Below are 19,355 nucleotides of genomic sequence, written 5' to 3' on the forward strand. Positions count from 1 at the left end.
ATCCTTCCAAGGTGGGTAAAACGAGGACCCAGATTATTGGGGGCAAGAGGCTGACTCTGTAAACCGCTTAGAGAGGGCTGTAAAAGCATTGTGTGTCAGCACTTCAGTGCTGACATAAGGAGAAGAAGAAGACGCTTGACTTTTCACCTACTTATTTTCCCTGCAGATAATATCCCCTAGGAGATGGGTTGGGAGGGGGGACATTCCTGTGAGTTGAAGTAGTAGAGATGGGGAGAGTGACTTGGAAGATGGCCAATGAGACGCTGAGAATTGGGGAACGGGAAGGGAAGGGTTTGGGGTCAGAGGGTCAGGGTCGGCTACGATGAAGTCAGGGACAGATCGTTGTACTCAATAAATGAAAGATCTCATCAAAGACTATTGGTTTGGAAATGCAATTTATTTGAGATGACATCGTAACCTGACATTGTGAAGCGGTATATAAGTCTAAGTGCTATTGCTGTTAATTGTTCTCACTGTTGGAAAGCAATTAGGAATTAGTGAGGAAGTAATACACGATCTTCATTTCTTAGAAAGCAATCACCTTTTTCCTGGGACAATTTCTCTTCTTGTCTTTGGTGATGAGGTTTGTATGGCAATGCACCCCGGTTCAGTCCTTCGGCCACAAAGCCGTCTAAGAAAGACAAGGAAGCGTCGACCTATATAGAATCAGACGTGAGTCGAAGATTATTATTTGTTTAGATGTTTTGAAAGGAAGCCTAATTCTGGATTTTTTTTTTTCTTTCTTCTCCAGCAGACTGGCAGACATGCCAGATCCCGCTGCTCATTCACAAGATGCAGCTCGGGCAGCATCAAGGTACAACAAGGTCCTTGCAAGAAGCTAATTGGAATCAGATGTCCTCAACAAGAACTGGACTAAGTGCATCAGCCTGGACATTAGGTTTTATTATGATGGAAAACAATAATAATAATGTCCAGGACAGTCTGTATTGTTCCAAGTAAAATGGCTCACCGGGATCTTTTACTTACTGAGCAAATTTTAAAAACCCAGCCCCTCCCTTACGACCACAATTCAGAAGTCTTTACGACCACAATGAAGCCCAAAATTGATGTTGTTAAGTGAGACATTTGTTAAGGGAATTTTACATGCCCCGTGTTTACAACTTTTCTTGCCTCGGTTGTTAAGTGAATCGGGCTTCCTCATTGACTTTGCTCGTCAGGTCGCAAAAGGGGATCACGTGACCTTGGGGCATAGCAACGGTCGTAAACATGAACCCGTTGCCAAGCTTCTGAATTTTGATCACATGGGGATGGCTGGAAAACTTGTAACGATGAAAAACAGGTCAAAAGACACTTGTTTCACTGCTGTTATAACTTTGAATGGTCACTAGACAAACTGTTGTATGTCGAGGACTAACTGTATTATTAACCTTTCAACATAGTCAGACAATACTGCCAGGACTATTAGCTCTGTCTTTGTTGTAAGTTTACAATAACAGACCTCTGCAAGTTTGAAAGGACATCTCTCCCCCCTTCTTGTATTTAAGTCTAAGAAACTAGGTGGGGTCCCTTCTGAGACTCTGCCACAGCCCAATTCCTGTCGTAGACTCTGTTTCCTTTTATCCGACCACTGCCTGGTCAGCGGCTTTTCCTCCTGCCCCCAAGGTCATTCTCACCAGTAGTGGGATTCAAAGATTTTTTACTACCGGTTCTGTGGACGTGGCTTGGTGGGCGTGGCAGGGGAAGGATACTGTAAAAATCTCCATTCCCATCCCACTCCAGGGGAAGGTTACTGCAAAATCCCCATTTCCTCCCAATCAGCTGGGACTCGAGAGGCAGAGAATAGATGGGGGCGGGGCCAGTCAGAGGTGGTATTTACCGGTTCTCCGAACTACTCAAAATTTCCGCTACCGGTTCTCTAGAACTGGTCAGAACCTGCTGAAACCCACCTCTGATTCTCACGTACCATTGTAACAAGGACTCACCACAATGTTCTTACAGCTCGCATCAAGTGGAAACAATCTCTTCATCAACTCCTTATTTTCATAAAGGCATTTTAATTCAAACGCCTGCTGCCTCATGCTGGTATCCAAAGATGCGCTGAATTCCAAGAGAAATTTCTCCACCGTCTTGGAACCGGTTGTACGTGAAGCTGTTTTAGAAATTGCAGCCATGAGCCAAACCTTGGTTTCACAAGTGGCGTTGCTTTTAAGGATCCGATACAAGCTTGCTAAAACAACTTCAGGGTCCACGTTTTGCAGGAGGTAACTGTACTCCCCCAATACCTGCCAGGAGAAAATTAGAACATGAGGGTTAGTCAATAGTTGTTGTGGCTCTGTTACCTGAGCCTGTGTCATCGGCAGGAGAGGACTCCGAGAGTGAAGGAGAGGAGTTGGCAAGGCCTCCCTCTCCAGGACCCTCCTCTCTGGCAATGCCTTCGGTGTCCGCCGAAGGGGAAGAGATAGGGCCGGGGCCAAGCACATCCATGCAGCCACAGGTGGACAGTGATGAGGGTAATGAGTCTTGGCTGGATCCTTGGCAGCATCGCAGAGATAAGCGCGCGCAACAGAAGAAAAGGCATGCCAGAGATTAGGCTGAGTCACTGGACCACACCCTACAGGGTATAAAAGGGGGTGAGGTGGCCATTCAGACTCTGTGACGGACAAAACTAACTACTATCAAGTCACATTGCATCTTCGGAAACAACATTATCGGCCTTGGATTTATTTTACGAACTGGACAATTCTTGACTGTGGGTATTTTGTTTATTGAGTAAAAGTTCTTGGCAAGCAGCTACTGGGTTGTTACCAAGTGTCTTATTGGAAGAATTGATTGTCTGCCAGTTTATTTAACCCCCAGCTGTCTGTTTGTGTGTGTGTGTGGGACGGGGACAGAACAATAGTGGAAAGTCATTTTTACAGCACAGCGTTCTAATCATCATCTTTTTAATGACCCCATAATCCCTTGCGGGGTGGAGTCTGGGCAACTGAATGGAGCTGAGTGTTTACTGGCCGGATGCCCTTCCTGTCGCCAATGCGGAGCTATATTCAGCAGATATATTCTCAGTGGTGGGTTGCTACCGGTACACAGCAGTTTAGGCGAACAGGTAGCGCCGACGATCATCTAGTAGTGAACTGGTTGCACCCGACATTCAGATTGGCCCACCCACCCGGGCTCCTTTTTTACCTTTATCTTCTCAGCTGATTAGCGCGGCAGAGTGGGTTGCCGCGCGAATCAGCTGTGCTCTCCCCAGTAGAAACACAGAAGTGGAAAGTTATGGCAAACTGCGCGCGCGCGCACGAAGCACATGATCAGCGAACCAGTAGTAAAACCGGGAGGAACCCACCCTGTATATTCTCAACATGCCCAGAGAGAGAAATATCTGCCTCTACCTAGGATCAAACTCACAGCCTCCTGATTATGAGGCGAGAGCTCCACCTCTAGGCCACCGCACCACTCCTAGCACAGCGTTCAAATGAGATTGTAAATTCTAATTTGGAACTTCTCTAGTTTAAGAAACTGCTGACAAAATTCATTTTCTATTACATGAAATAGAAATATTCGGCCAAGAATATTTTTCTTAAAAAAAATAAACCTAGCTAATCTTTTTTTCTTACCCAACTCATCACTTGAATAAATTTCTGCGGATAAACTGCATTTTTTTTTTTATTGAAAAAGTTTTCAAATACAATTTTTTTCCCACATTTTTCTCCCCCCCTCCTCCCTAACCCCCCCTCACCACCCATCCCCCCATGACTTCTTCACAACAAAAACCTAGTTCATAACAGATTATATAATATTTTACCATCCCCTTACTCCCTCCTCTAAATACTGACCCTTACTTACTAATATTATTAATATTATTACTTCCCCCTTTTACCATACATTTCAAAATACCATTCTACTATAACATTGCATAATAACTTCTAATTTAACATAATAATATTATTATAACTCCCAATTTAACAGTAATCTGCCCTTTTACTCCTCCCCATACTTATATCTGTATATTAATACAACATTTCATAACAACCTTCCACTTTAAAACTATATAATAAGTCCTGCTTTAACATTGAATCTTTTGTGTATATTAATATAACATTTCAAAGCAGCCTTCCCCATAAATCCTAATTTAGCATTTATTCAGCTCCATCCGTTTGCTCCACTCCCATAAATATATCACTTAAGCATCCCTTTTCTTAAACTAAACAATCAGTAAACTAACCTATCTCCACCCACTTTCCTACAAAATTGCCGTACACAACAATTCTTAATATCTTTAATCTACTGCCCGCCCTACTAAAAAAAAAATATATTCTAATCTTTTTTTCTTACCCAACTCATCACTTGAATAAATTTCTGCGGATAAACTGCATTTTTGTCCTCTAATAACGACAGGTAAGATTGGACGGCGTGAAACCGCAGCTGAATGTCTTCCTTCTCGTCTTCAAAGCCTAAGAAAAACAGGGGTTTTTTATTTTTTTCAATTGTTTTTTTTTAATTTTTAATTATTACTTTTCAATAACAGGGTTGGATTTATTCTCACCCTACGGTTTGCTCACCTTCAGCAAGAAGTCGCAAGAAACCGTTCAGTATGTCAGGATGCATTTTATCTCCTCCTACCGAAAACACGGCATTCATAGTCCGAATGAACCATTCGTTGTTTGGAGCATATGTGCCAGGGACATTAAGGAAAGGACACAATAGATCCATCCAGGTAGCATTAAGTGTTCGCAACAACAATTTATTATTACAGTCTTAAACCAGAACAAATAAAAGCACTCAGTATACTGTGTTTCCCCAAAAATAAGACCGTCTTATATTTTTTTGAACCCTGAAATAAGCGCTTGGCCTTATTTTCGGGGAGGTCTTATTTTGGGGCACGTAGAGCAAGAGGGGCTCCTCTTGCCATCTTACCTGATTTCCAGCTCTGTCTCCCTAACCCTAACCAGAGGAAACGGTGGGGACCGGCTGCACATTCGTTTAAATATTTTCGGGGAGGGCTTATTTTAGCGCATGCGCTCAACAGCCCGATTGGTCTTATTATTAGGGGATTTTCTTATTTTAGAGGAAACAGGGTATATACACTTAAAACTTCTAGTATAAAATAATAGCACCAACTGCCTGCAATTACTGCAAGTTCAAATCTCACCAGGCTCAAGGTTGACTCAGCCTTCCATCCTTTCGAGGTAGGTAAAATGAGGACCCGGATTGTGGGGGCAATAAGATGACTTTGTATAAAAAAAGGACACCGCTTGGGGGGGGCCGAAAGCCCTACTAAGCAGGTATATACAAAAGTATGAAGGCTATTGCTTAACGCATTGTAAGCCGCCCTGAGTCTCCGGAGAAAGGGCGGCATATAAATCGAACCAATAAATAAATAAATAATAACAACTAAAATCTATAATAAAATCTAGTGTCAATTATATAAGGTCTGACTATACGGTAGTAAAGGAGCACCTGATAGGAGCAGGCACACGCAGCAAGCAAAAGGATATTTTTCAGCTAATTCTGCTATTTTCCCAGCAATGTTGATGATAGTATATTCCTCTTTGCTCTGATTTATGTAGTCAAGCATCTTCTGTACAATGACGGTGACATTTTGTTCATTGGTTATTCGATACAGAAGTTCCAAGGTCTGAAGGAGAAAGCAAGAGTGGGTGAATTTGACTCAAAGTGAAACAGAGGGAAAGGTGGATAAAAAAAAATAATAACCTGCATTCACTTTAAGGACCAGTTAGTGCAGGAGTCAGCAACCTGAGGCTCTGGAGCCGCGTGTGGCTCTTTCACCCCTCTGCTGCGGCTCCGTCACTCAAAATATGCGCACACAACCAATGTGCGACACCCGCCAGCACGCAATTTATTGAGCTTTTCAACCCCCGGTAGGCCAACCATGGATAAATCCAAGAAAAGAAAAGTTTCAGAAGAAAACAGAACGTTTAATTCAACTACATATGCTAGTTTTGTGGCCGCTCAAGAAATAGTCAAGCACGGGAACGGTTTTGTGGCTCCCGGTGTTTTCTTTTATTTATTTATTTATTTATTTATTAATCAAATTTCTATACCGCCCTACTCCCGAAGGACTCAGGGCGGTGAACAGCCAAGATAAAATACAGACAATACAAATATTAAAAATCCCTTAAAATTATTAAATATTTCGGCCGAAACACAGATTAAAACACCCAATTTATAAAATCACGAATTCAAAAATTTAAAATTTAAGAATTTAAAAGAGGGGAGTTAGGCCAGGCCAACTTGCTGAAATAGAAAAGTTTTGAGAGCACGGCGAAACGTGCGCAGGTCCGGGATCTTCCGTATCTCTGGGGGGAGCTCGTTCCAGATGGTAGGTGTCCCAACAGAGAAGGCTCTCCCCCTGGGGGCCGCCAGTCGACACTGTTTGGCCGACGGCACCCTGAGGAGCCCCTCTCTATGGGAGCGTACTGGTCGGTGAGAGGCTATTGGTAGCAGAAGGCGGTCTCGTAGATACCCCGGTCCGATGCCATGGAGCGCTCTAAAGGTGGTAACCAAAACCTTGAAGCGCACCCGGAAGACCACCGGGAGCCAGTGCAGCTCGCGCAGGAGGGGGGTCACATGGGAGCGCCACGTCGCTCCCATAACCACCCGCGCGGCCGCATTCTGGACCAGCTGGAGCCTCCAGGTGCTCCTCAAGGGGAGACCCATGTAGAGAGCATTGCAGTAGTCCAAGCGGGAAGTAACAAGAGCATGAGTGACCGTATTTAACGAGTCCCGATCCAGAAAGGGACACAACTGGCGAATCAGGCGGACCTGATAAAAAGTCCCCCTGGCCACGGCCGTCATATGCTCTTCTAAAGACAGCCGTGAGTCCAGGAGGACACCCAAGTTGCGAGCCCTCTCCGTGGGGGGCAATGACTCGCCCCCAATAGTCAGTGATGGCGCCAACTGACTATATCAGGATGTCGGAAACCACAGCCACTCGGTCTTGGATGGGTTGAGCCTGAATCTGTTTCTCCCCATCCAGATCCGCACGGCCTCCAGGCACCGGGACATCACTTCAAGGGCATCATTGGGGTGGTCCGGGGTGGAGATGTACAGCTGAGTATCGTCAGCGTACTGGTGGTACTTCACCCCGAAACCACGGATGATCTCACCCAGCGGCTTCACATAAATGTTGAACAGAAGGGGCGAGAGGACCGACCCTTGTGGCACCCCACATACAAGGGGCCTCGGGGTCGACCTCTGCCCCCCTGTTTCTGTAGGAAACAGGTCCAAATGGCTCTTTTGAGTGTTTAAGGTTGCAGAACCCCGAGTTAGTGGAATAATCAAAGAAATGCAATTATTTATTGATTATATTGCTAACAGTGCGTAACTCCCTAACAATAATCATAACTTGGTTTTTATTACCTCTCTTTTAATAATGGGATCAGGATGTTCCAGACACTCAATTATTGTCATTTGGTGTTGCAGAGCAAGGTTGGGATCTTGCTGGATTACATACGTTAAAGCTTTTAATCCTAAAGGGGGAAAAAAACTAGAAAGTTGGAAAAAATGAAACTGTAGGCATTCGGCATTTATTCCGCTCGGTTGAAGGAAAAAAACAAAAAACAAAATGAGAGAACTTACCCAAATATTTCAAATTAATTTTAGGGGACAAGACAAATTTCCCAATACATTTGGCGGCCTTCTCAAGCAGATCAGGTTTGGGGTGAATAGCGTAAATGGTGTGGACGCATTCAAACAGGATTGCTGCAGAAAAGGCAAAGAGAACATGGGAGATCTGATTAGTGGTGAAATTCAATTTTTTTTACTACCGGTTCTGTGGGTGTGGCTTGGTGGGCATGGCAGGGGAAGGATACTGCGAAATCTTCATTCCCACCCCACTCCAGGGAAGGATACTGCGAAATCCCCATTCCCTCCCCACTCCTGGGGGAAGGATATTGCAAAATCTCCATTCCCTTCCCACTCCGGGGGAAGGATACTGCAAAATCCCCATTCCCTCCCTTGGAGTGGGGTGGGAATGGAGATTTTGCAGTATCCTTCCCCTGCTACACCCAAGTCACGCCCACCAAGCCACACCACGCCCACCAAGCCACACCCACAGAACCAGTAGTAAAAAAAATTGGATTTTACCATTGCATTAAACAACCTTAATTCACCTACCGTAAGTAATGTTGTGATTGATTTCTGCTCTCCGTAAAGATTCATCTAAAACGTCATACATTAATTCACTGGTCCTGACAAAGGAGAAGGAAAATGTTCAGTATCACTTTTTTTAAAAAAAAAAGAAAGGAAGGAAGAAACTTTGTTGTTCCACAGCTCTTTATCAGACTTAAATGGAACGGTTTAACAGTGGATCGGCTGCTTTCGTGGTGTGGAGACAATAACTTGGTCCTTAACACCAATAAGACCAAGGAGTGGACTCTAGAAGGAATAGAACAGACATCCAGCCCTGGCTTATTAATGGAGACCGAGCGGAGCAAGCGGCCAGTTTTACGTTTCTGGGTGTTATCCTAAAAGAGGACCTGGCCTGGGGCCGCTCACACTGCAGCCCTGGTCAAAAGGGCCCAGCAGAGATTATACTACCTGAGACTTCTCACGAAACAACAACTGAATGAGAAACTGCTGGTAACCTTCTACCGCTGCACCCTAGAGAGTATTTTCACTAACTGCACCTGTGTATGATTTGCCAATTGCACAGTGGCGGATAGGACAGCGCTCCAGAGGGTCAACGTCATTGCTCAGAGGATCATGGGTTGCCCTCTCCCCTCCTTGGAAGAGCTTTATAGCTCCCACAGCCTTAAGAAAGTTCAAATCATTCATAAAGATCCATCTCATCCTGGGCACCCTTTTTTTTTTTTGAACTATTACCATCTGGCAGACGGTACAGGATAATAAAAACAAGGACAAATAGGCTGAAAAACAGCTTCTATCCCAGGGCAATAACCATATTGAATTCTACGGTATAGTGCAATATCGGGTTTTCAATTTCAATTATATAGAATGTAAAGGACGTTATGTTTGTGTTTTTATTTTTATAGTTATCATGTACATTGAAGATGGTATTTAATTTCGTTGTACCCTGTGCAATGACAATAAACTATAAACAATTCAAAACTCTGAACAATTACTTAGCGCGCACAGTATTCGTATCTGCCAACCGTATTGCAAATAACACATTTTCTCTCCCGCTTTCCATATCTTAAGTTGTGAGAATTTTACCTTGGGTCATCTTTTCCGAGTAGCCGCAATATTCTTAAAAGCTGGATTTGCAACCAAGGCGCTGGAGTGTTGTGATAGTTATAATCCACGGGGAGTTTCCCCCCGACCACCTGCTTCAGAATTGTTACAAAGCTGCTTGTCAAATCCTTATATTCCGAGGAATCTTCCTAGACAAAAAATACAAGGCACACAATTAAGACTGAATTGACAAGTCAAGAATTAATGGTATTTTATCGCCATTTGCCCTGCAGTTCATTAGCGTGTGAAAGCTAATGTTTTAACATTTTTTTCAGACCTGAAGGAAACTGATAGTTAAACACAGAACATGGAACAATCCACACTGTGATCAGCAAGTACGAAATCTGCTTAAAATGATACATATCTCTAAGGGTATGTCTAGTTTAATGAAAAGAAGGACTAGGGGAGACATGATAGCAGTCTTCCGATATCTCAGGGGCTTCCACAAAGAAGAGGGAGTCAAGCTGTTCTCCAAAGCACCTGAGGGTAGGACAAGAAGCAACGGGTGGAAACTAATCAAGGAGAGAAGCAACTTGGAACTAAGGAGGAATTTCCTGATAGTTAGAACAATTAACCAGTGGAACAACTTGCCTCCAGAAGTTGTGAATGCTCCAACACTGGAAGTTTTTAAGAAGATGTTGGATAACCATTTGTCTGAAGTGGTGTAGGTTTTCCTGCCTAAGCAGGAGGTTGGACTAGATGACCTCCAGGGTCCCTTCCAACTAAGGGGGTCTACATCAGTGGTACGGAGTCTACATTGCCCTTAAATATCATCTAGAGAATCCACTTTTTAAAAGAAGCGAATGTCATTTTTAAAAAGGATTGAAATTTCACAGAGCTGTCAAACCTTGCAAGAATTCAGCAATATTACTCAATATTTAATTAGATATTAAGGATAAGATTGCGAGAATATTTTAAGACTCCAATTGTTCCTCTCTTGCCCACCGTATCTTAATTTTATTTTGGCGGAACATGTTCCATTGCATCAAGCTCCTTTTTCATTGAAGAGAACACTGGACCTTATAATACTAGTTGACACCGAGATATAATATCAGTAAGTGGACAAAGCAATTACTGAGACCGTAGAGTTATGAGAAGGAACTATAAAAAACATTGAATTAGCAGTGCGAAAAAGGATTGGACACTCAGAGCTAAATGCCCAAATCCCTACAATCTGTTATTAAAAATAATGAAAAGAAAAAAGAAAAGCTACTAAAAGCGTTACAGATAAATATTATTTTCCAACTTTCCTTTGTTGTTCTCTGACTCACATACAGTATTTATAGGCGCGTAAAATGCATTTTGATTTCAATCTTCAGTCAGTTCCCTTTCCCCTTAAAAACCATACTCTAAATATTTATATTTTCCTCGTTGAATCGTTTCTAGTACGGATGGAAGCCGTTCTTGTTTACATTCTGCCATGGAATATGCGCTGTTAACATTAACACCCTAAGGTGCTTAAGAATCCCACCTTCACCATCTGCAGATAGATGTGCAAAGAAGCTACCATCACACCCACATCTCTATCACAAAGCGCCCTCCGGAATTTGTCGTGAATGTGCTGGACTTGATTAGGAGCAATTAAGTAGAACTTGTAGAGTGCCTGGACGGCTTTTCTCCGAATAATTTCCCTAAAAAAAAAAAAAAAGAATCAGATTGAGTTGAGATGAGCTCTTACATCCAGGCTGACCCCGAGCTCTGCGTTTACAGAAGCTTTTTAAGATCTCACAAGCTTCACACATACTGTCAGTTGCCACCCTGTGCTGGCTTGTGCTTCACTGCGGTGACAGATTTCCATGAACTGGGGGCGTGGGTGGGTAGGGAAATGAAGGGGAGATTGTGGGGAAACTAAAGTAAATGCTGTATCTCCTCAAGACGCTACCTCAAGGTCACCCAACTGGGAGAAAAAAGGGACTAAATTGCACTTGAACTTACCATTAGGAAAACATATTGCCTGAATTGGATTGGTTACATTGGGGGGAGCAATGACAGACAGTTAAGGGAGGGAAGAGTAGAATTTAGGGATTTTGGCACGCGATTGTCAGTTCTGGCTTTGCACTACTGCAATATGCTCGATTTCTAATCAACTAAACCAGAGATCTTCAAACTTGGCAGCTTTAAGACTTGTGGACTTCAACTCCCAGAATTCTCCAGCCAGCATACCATAGCTGGCTGGAGAATTCTGGGAGTTGAAGTCCACAAGTCTTAAAGCTGCCAAGTTTGAAGATCTCTGAACTAGACCTTTCTCACTGTTGGAGAAATGGAGCCAAGCTGTGGCACGTACTTTGAATGCTGGAGTTTGTCTTCTATGAGTGGAAGGACAGCAGGAATCATTTCTTGGGGGAAAAGCTGGCTGGCTGCTGTGAGGGCCATGCAGACCTCCATGAGATTCGTACTCTGTAAATCCTGCCACAAAGAGTAAAAGAAATATATTAAATGGGTTAACTACAGGTAGTCCTTGACTTACCACCACCACCGAGTCTGAAAATTTCTGTGGCTAAGACATGCGCTAAGTGAGTTTTGCCCCATTGTACGACCTTTCTTGCTGCCTGCGAGCCCCCAGTAATTGGGGCGGGGTCTTCTTTTCAGTTCTATCCTCCAGGCAACTTGCTGAGCAACCCACCCGTCCATATCTCCTGTCCTTTCCTTCTCCATTTTCCACCGAGCCGTGGTGGTGCAGTGGTTAGAGTGCAGTACTGCAGGCTCCTTCTGCTGCCTGCCGGCTGCCTGCAATTTGGCAGTTTGAATCTCACCAGGCTCAAGGTTGACTCAGCCTTCCATCCTTCCGAGGTCGGTAAAATGAGGACCCAGATTGTTGGGGGCAATTATGCTGACTCTGTAAACTGCTTAAAGAGGGCTAAGTCTAAGTGCTATTGCTATTACTATTTTCACATCTCTGTTCTATCCCCGTCCTCACTCAGACAAATGCAATATCCAACACACCTGCCAATAATGTATTGTATAAACAGACCAGAATTCCTGGCAGACGAGAGTTCTGGCAGCTACTTGTAAAACGCCTGTCAAATCCAATTAGCACTCCCAAAAAGCAGGAGAGGCCTTATCTGCAGTCCGTTTCCAGAGCGTCAAATTATCCACAAGACTTTAGTCCAAAATATATCTGAGCCGAAGTGCAGGATTCACGATGTGACTCTTTAGAGTTTAAATGTTTGTCCGTCACAAAGCCTGCCGAGCAATCACGCCCCCTTTTATCCCTTGTGGGGCGTGGCTCAGTGACTCAGCTCAATCCATGGTCCTCCCACGCCTCTTCCTTTGCTGCGCACGCTTCTCCCTCCGACGCTGCCTGGGATCAAGCCAGGATTCATCAGTATCACTCTCTATCAATGGGTGCTCCAAAATGCCTTCCTCCTGGCACATCCCAGGCTGTTCCTCCTGGCCTTCGGATGGAACCTGAGGCATTGCCAGAGAGGAAGGTCCTGGAGAGGGAGGCCTTGTCAGTTCCTCCCCCTCACCTTCTGAGTCCTCTTCCTCCATGAGGACAGACTCGGGAGTCTGAGTCACAATACATCTCCCTCCACCCTTCCCTCATTTCTCTTGTGCTTTATTTTCCCCCACAAATGCACAACATCGTGCATCACTCAAGTCATCCACTAAACCTCTCTACACTTTCTCTGGCTGGATAAATGTCAACCACCAGACATGAAGCAGAAAGATAAACAGACATTATCTTGTTATGATAGCAGTACGGCCAGTTTATATGGGCAAAACAATCTAAACTAACTTATGTTTACAAGAAAGCAGTACAGTGATCAAAGAAAGTTTATATTCAAGCCATACTGTTGTTGCCTTCTTGTAAGTAAAAAAAAAAAAAAATAGCCTTCAGTAGATCCCGCTACCAATGAAAGGGCAGACTTTAAAGGTATTAAGCACAATTTTTGTGCGCAGATGTGTCTGTTGACAAGGTCTCGTTGCTATGATTCACACAAATCATTAACTCGTAGTTAGGTAGAAAGGAACCTCGGCAGATTTATTTATTTATTGCTTTATTGGTTCAATTTATATGCCGCCCTTCTCCGGAGACTCAGGGCGGCTTACAATGCGTTAAGCAATAGCCTTCATACTTTTGTATATACCTGCTTAGTAGGGCTTTCGCCCCCCCCCCCCCAAGTGGTGTTCTTTTTTATACAAAGTCAGCTTATTGCCCCCACAATCCGGGTCCTCATTTTACCTACCTCGAAAGGATGGAAGGCTGAGTCAACCTTGAGCCTGGTGAGATTTGAACTTGCAGTAATTGCAGGCAGCTGGTGTTACTTAACAGCGCTTTAGTCTGCTGCGCCACCAAGGCTCTTAAAATATTCTTTCTTTCTCCTCCATAGGCAAGCATTTAACAAGCATTCTGCTTTCCCTTAAGCCTAGTTGACCATGTCAGCTCAAAAAAAAAATCATGGTTTAAATAAAGCATGCTCTGCGAAACCATACCTTCACCACCGTGTTCACCAGCAGAACCAGCAACTCATGATTTTCATGCAGAAATAAAGAAATTGCCAAATAACCTAAGAAAAAGGGGGGGAAATGTTCTGCATTAGGACACCAAATACTTTCCACCTCTCTCTGTTCTACAAGTTCAGATCAACTTATAGCAAGAATGTCATACGTCTCTCCACGAAGCTCATCGGATGAATACTGTAAAGGTTTGGTAGATAGCGGGCCAAAAGTATGTTTTGCCAACATAAAGAATATACAAGGTGTTGTGATTTGTGGATTTGAAGATTTAAGAAATACATTAATTCATACCTACCAACTCTTTTCTCAAAAAGATTCCCTTGCTGTGCCAGCTTAATGGCATGGATGTATCCAAAAGAGGCCTCGTAGCCCAGCATCTCGCAATAGATCATCCTCACCATACATTCCTTCATCAATTTCTGAAGAGCAGAAAATGTTACGAAATGTCTTTTAAAAACAATAGGGTATTGCTGCCTTTATTAGTTAATTTATGTCCCACCTCAATCAAATCTTTATTACGGTCATAAATCAGCATAAGGAGAGTGGGATATAAATAATAATTGTTTAAAAGCTAAATGATATCAACACAAAAGTTATACAAGGTTAAAAAGCATAGAAATACATACATACATATCAGTGGTGGGTTTCAATTTTTTTTACTACCGGTTCTGTGGGTGGGGCTTGGTGGGCATGGCAGGGGAAGGATACTGTAAAATCTCCATTCCCACCCCACTCCAGGGAAAGGTTACTGCAAAATCCCCATTTCCTCCCAATCAGCTGGAACTTGGGAGGCAGAGAATAGATGGGGGCGGGGCCAGTCAGAATTTTTACTACCGGTTCTCCAAACTACTCAACATTTCCGCTACCGGTTCTCCAGAATTGGTCAGAACCTGCTGAAACCCACCTCTGATACATATATACGTGTGTGTATGTAGATAGATAGATAGATTGGAAAAAGTTAAAATCTCGGGTGTTTTCCCGTGTCATTATAAGTTTGTTAGTTAAAATGTTTAAAATCCTGGCTAAGATCCCAGCTCAGAATCCTCTAAATTCCCAAACAAAAACCCTTTGTAAGGTCTTTCAAAAAAGACAGTTGGTAATAGGAAGCCAGAGAAAACTGGACCGTTAACACGCATTCAGGCTGCAGCTAGTATAATGAAGCATGACCCACAGCTTCTAAACTGATAATAAAGGCCCGAAGATGACAAGGTAGAGAGCTTGTCGAAACGTTGCCTAACCTTTAAAGTGTTGGTTAGGATTTCAGCCAGAGTTTTTGAAAGACCTTACAAAGGGTTTTTGTTTGGAATTTAGAGGATTCTGAGCTGGGATCTTAGCCAGGATTTTAAACATTTTAACTAACAAACTTATAATGACGCGGGAAAACACCCGAGATTTTAACTTTTTACATACACATACCCGGAAAACTTAAGAAGATAGATAGATAGATATAGAGAGAGATTGATTGTATATATACATATATATTGTTTGTGTATGTGTGTGTGTGTGTGTATAAGAGTCTAAAAAGAATGTAAAGGGTAACATGGAAATGGCATTAAATGGAAAAAAAATGAGTATGATCTAGTAGTTGTAAAACTTACAGCAGCTTTACAACTATCAGCACTGGCTAGAGGAGACAGGACAATAGATTTTACATTTTATTTTGTCTTTAAGACCTACCAGATTTGTAGTTGGTGCGGAAACAGTGGCTTTTAAATTATTTAATTCCTGGTGGATAAGTTTTTCTTCTTCCTAGCAGTGTATAAAATCGAAAAATGGAAATAAGCTAAAAACTATTTCTATAACAGCACTTCGTGACTCTGACATTATTTTCACTCGGCAAATTTCGTGGCCTTAAAAAAGTAATTAGGAAAGAAGACTGAATGACCATAACTCACACACAAACCCCACTTTAATTCAGGGTGGGAGGATGGGGAAAACAAGGTGGAGCAGATACAAGTACTCCCTCTACAGTAATCATCGTTCCTATCACCCATCTCCTCCCACTTACGACTGCATGACTGTAACTTTGTAGCTCGTATCAATATCAATATACGATTTATATTGATATTGATTGCTTTCTGATTGCTTATTTTGCTTATTGCTGATCGCTTACCCTGACTAGAGAACTGCCGACCTTTCTGATCGACAAGCTCAGTGTCTTAGCCACTGAGCCACCGCGTCTTTTATTTTTTTATTCCTATTCCTATTATTAGTTGTATTATTAATCCTATTATTATTCCTATTATTATTCCTATTTCTTCTTCGTCTTCCTCTTCATGATAAAGTGTTGTACCTTATGATTCTTGATGAACGTATCTTTTCTTTTATGTAAACCGAGAGCGTATGCACCAAGACAAATTCCTTGTGTGTCCAGTCATACTTGGCCAATAAAAGAATTATATTCTATTCTATTTTTATTCTAAAGATAAAGGTTCCCCTTGCACATGTGCGCTAGTCGTTCAGCGCTGTCCGAAGACGTCTCCGTGGTCATGTGGTCGGCATGACTCAATGCTGACAGCGCACGGAGCGCTGTTCCCTTCCCACCAAAGGCGGTCCCTATTTTTCTACTTGCATTTTTTACCTGCTTTTGAACTGCTAGGTTGGCAGAAGCTGGGACAAATCACGGGAGCTCACTCCATTACCCGGTGCTAGGGATTCGAACCGCTGAACTGCCGACCTTTCTAATCGACAAGCTCAGTGTCTTAGCCACTGAGCCACTGCATCCCTGTATTTTTTTTTTTATTCTATTTCTCTTTATTTCTTCTTCTCCTCCTCCTCCTTCTCCTCCTTTTTTTTCCCTTGCTCCTGTTCTGGTCCTCCTCTTCTCTCTCTCTCTCTCTTTCCCCCTCCCATCCCCCTCCCATTTTTTTTGGAATAGTTCTTCTTCTTCTTCTTCTTCTTCTTCTTCTCCTCCTCCTCCTCCTCCTCCTCCTCCTCCTCCTCCTCCTCCTCCTCCTCTTCTTCTTCCTCTTCCTCTTCCTCTTCCTCTTCCTCTCCTTCTATTCTATTCTATTCTATTCTATTCTATTCTATTCTATTCTATTCTATTCTGCCTTGCTTCCCTGGGTAGGGAGGGAGGAAGGAAAGGAGAGGAAGAACTCTGCACATGCCCAGGGAACTCTCGGGCACGCCACTGAACCAGGGGATGGGGGGGGCGCCTCCTTGCAAAAGGAGAGGGGGGGGAGACTAAAGAGGGGAAGAGGGGAGGGGGGAAAAAAGGAGCTTGGGCGCGCGGACAGTGTTTCTTTCCCCCACCCCCACTCCAACCCCCGGCGTGCACGCGCCTCGCTTCCCGATCGGGGGCGCGCGCGCATGCCCCCCCCCCACTCTCTCTCTCTCTGTCTCTTGCAGCGTCCTTCCTTCCTTCCCCCAACCCGGCGCTCGCGGGCGCCCGGCGGCCTTACATGCTTGGAAGCGAGCGCGGTGATGCTGCGGATCAGGCCGCCCAGGCGGGAGGCGGAGGCGCTCCGTCCGGGCCGAGTGGGGCCTCCTCCGCCTCCGCCGCCCAGCCCCGCCGCCGCCGCCTCGTGCTGCTGCTGCTGCTGCCCCAGCCAGCCGGGCAAGGCGCTGAGCAGCGTCCGCTCCACCACGTCGCTCATGCCCGGATTGCAGCCGCCGCATCCCGGAAGAGCAGGCCCGACGCTGGCCTCGGCCCCCCGGCCGCCGCCCCGGCGCTCATTTCCGGGCCGGGCCTTGCCGCGTTCCGCCTCCCGTGGCTCTCTTCTCTCTCTTCTCTCTGCCCGCCGAGGCGCATGGGAGGGGGAGTCCCTCCCGCAGCAGAAGGGACGGGGATGAGGGTTTGGAGGGGGGGGTGGCCCAGGCAGGAGGCTCTTAAGGCAGGAAGGTAGGAGAGGGGCAGGGGTGTGGGGGGGACTACAAATCCCATCGTCCTTCTCCAGTTGTCTGCTAGGAGCCTCTTCTTTCCTACCTTCCTTCCTTCTTTTCTTTCTCTCTGTCTCTTTTTCCTTCCTTTCTGTTTTCTTCCTTTTTCTTTTCCTTCCTTCTTCCTTCCTCTCTTTTTCCATTCCTTCTTTCATCCCTTTTCTTTCCTTCCTCCCCTCCGCTCCCCCTTCCTTTCTCTCTGTCCCTTTTTCCTTCCTTTCTGTTTCCTTCCTTCCTCCTTTTTCTTTTTGTTCCTGCTTCCTTCCTCTCTTTTTCCATTCCTTCTTTCATCCCTTTTCTTTCCTTCCTTCCTTTCTCTTTCTTTCCTTCCTTCCTTCCTCCCCTTTGCTCCCCCTTCCTTCCTTCCTTCCTTCCTTCCTTTCTTTCTCTCTGTCCCTTTTTCCTTCCTTTCTGTTTCCTTCCTTCCTTCTTCTTTTTCTTTTCCTTCCTTCTTCCTTCCTCTCTTTTTCCATTCCTTCTTTCATCCCTTTTCTTTCCTTCCTTCCTTTCTCTTTCTTTCCTTCCTTCCTTCCTCCCCTCCGCTCCCCCTTCCTTCCTTCCTTCCTTTCTCTCTGTCCCTTTTTCCTTCCTTTCTGTTTCCTTCCTTCCTTCCTTCTTTTTCTTTTCTTTTCCTTCCTTCTTTCTTTCTTCCTCTTTTCCATTCCTTCTTTCATCCCCTTCCTTCCTTCCTTTCTCTTTCTTTCCTTCCTCTTTTTCTTTTCCTTCCTTCCTCTTTCCTTCCTCCTTCCACTAATGGCTGTATAACTGTAACTTTGTTGCTTGTATCCTTACAATTTATATTGACTGTTTCCTAATATGATTTGATTGCTTATTTGTACCCTATGACTATCATTAAGTGTTGTACCTTATGATTCTTGATGAATGTATACTGCTCAAAAAAATAAAGGGAACACAAGCAGAAGACATCCGAGATCTGAATGAATGAAATAGCCTTGTTAAATACTTTGTTCATTACATACAGTAGTTTATACACTGCTCAAACAACTAAAGGGAACACAAAACTACTGTATGTAACGAACAAAGTATTTAACAAGGCTATTTCATTCATTCAGATCTCGGATGTCTTCTGCTTGTGTTCCCTTTATTTTTTTGAGCAGTGTATCTTATTCTCCTTATGTACCCTGAGAGCATATGCACCAAAGACAAATTCTTTGTGTGTCCAATCACACTTGGCCAATAAAAAATTCTATTCTATTCTATTCTATTCTATTCTATTCTATTCTATTCTATTCTATTCTATTCTTTCGTCCTTCCTTCTTCCTTTCTCTTCTCTTTCCATTCTTCCTTTCATCCCTTTTCTTTCTTTCCTTCCTTCCTTTCTCTCTTTTTTCTCCTCACTCCCTTTCTCTTTCTCTTCTCCTTTTGTCCTTTCTCTCTCTTCTTCCATTCTCTCTCTCTTTCTCTCTTCCTCCTTCTTTCCTCTTTTCTTTCCTCCCTTCTTTCTTTTCTTCCTTCCACAGGTGCCCATCTCAATTTTACCTGACTCTAGGCGCCTTTCAATAAAAGTGAAGAAAATATACTGTATATAAAAATAAAACACATGCCACTGCCCAACCAATCATCCCCACTCCCCAGGCAGAAGAAGGGCTCTACCGATGCCCAGGGCCCCAGCTATAACTAGAGTTTGTATCTGTCCGCCGTCTTTATTCATTTATTTAATGTATTTACATGGTTCCTATCCAAAGTACACAATGGAGTATTTGACGATTGATGTGAAGTAGAGACACTTCGTTAGATCTTCTGGTCAAGAGATGGTGAGAAGCCTGATGATAGTTATTTTTATAGAAATGGTTAGTAGTTACTATTTGGTATAAGTT

At 43.8% G+C, this 19,355-nt stretch overlaps 1 protein-coding gene across 1 annotated transcript in view; it reads right to left on the bottom strand.

Moving 5' to 3' along the window:
- AP4E1 (adaptor related protein complex 4 subunit epsilon 1) overlaps positions 1-19,355 on the bottom strand; it is a 33,903-nt gene that overhangs the window by 9,137 nt on the left and 5,411 nt on the right. Inside the window, exons 2-16 of the mRNA XM_070953818.1 lie at positions 17,040-17,371; positions 15,313-15,384; positions 13,931-14,054; positions 13,612-13,685; positions 11,459-11,580; positions 10,646-10,805; positions 9,157-9,323; positions 8,098-8,171; positions 7,561-7,683; positions 7,342-7,451; positions 5,457-5,596; positions 4,521-4,633; positions 4,294-4,412; positions 1,944-2,243; positions 542-656 (exon numbers count right to left, since the gene is read on the bottom strand). Of these exons, the coding sequence (XP_070809919.1) occupies positions 542-656; positions 1,944-2,243; positions 4,294-4,412; positions 4,521-4,633; positions 5,457-5,596; positions 7,342-7,451; positions 7,561-7,683; positions 8,098-8,171; positions 9,157-9,323; positions 10,646-10,805; positions 11,459-11,580; positions 13,612-13,685; positions 13,931-14,054; positions 15,313-15,384; positions 17,040-17,371 (2,145 nt within the window). The remainder of the gene's footprint in view (positions 1-541; positions 657-1,943; positions 2,244-4,293; positions 4,413-4,520; positions 4,634-5,456; positions 5,597-7,341; positions 7,452-7,560; positions 7,684-8,097; positions 8,172-9,156; positions 9,324-10,645; positions 10,806-11,458; positions 11,581-13,611; positions 13,686-13,930; positions 14,055-15,312; positions 15,385-17,039; positions 17,372-19,355) is intronic.

Source organism: Pituophis catenifer, unplaced genomic scaffold, assembly GCF_029215685.1.
Source record: "Pituophis catenifer annectens isolate HBS135680 unplaced genomic scaffold, rPitCat1.0.hap2 SCAF_14, whole genome shotgun sequence".
Lineage (NCBI taxonomy): Eukaryota > Metazoa > Chordata > Lepidosauria > Squamata > Colubridae > Pituophis > Pituophis catenifer.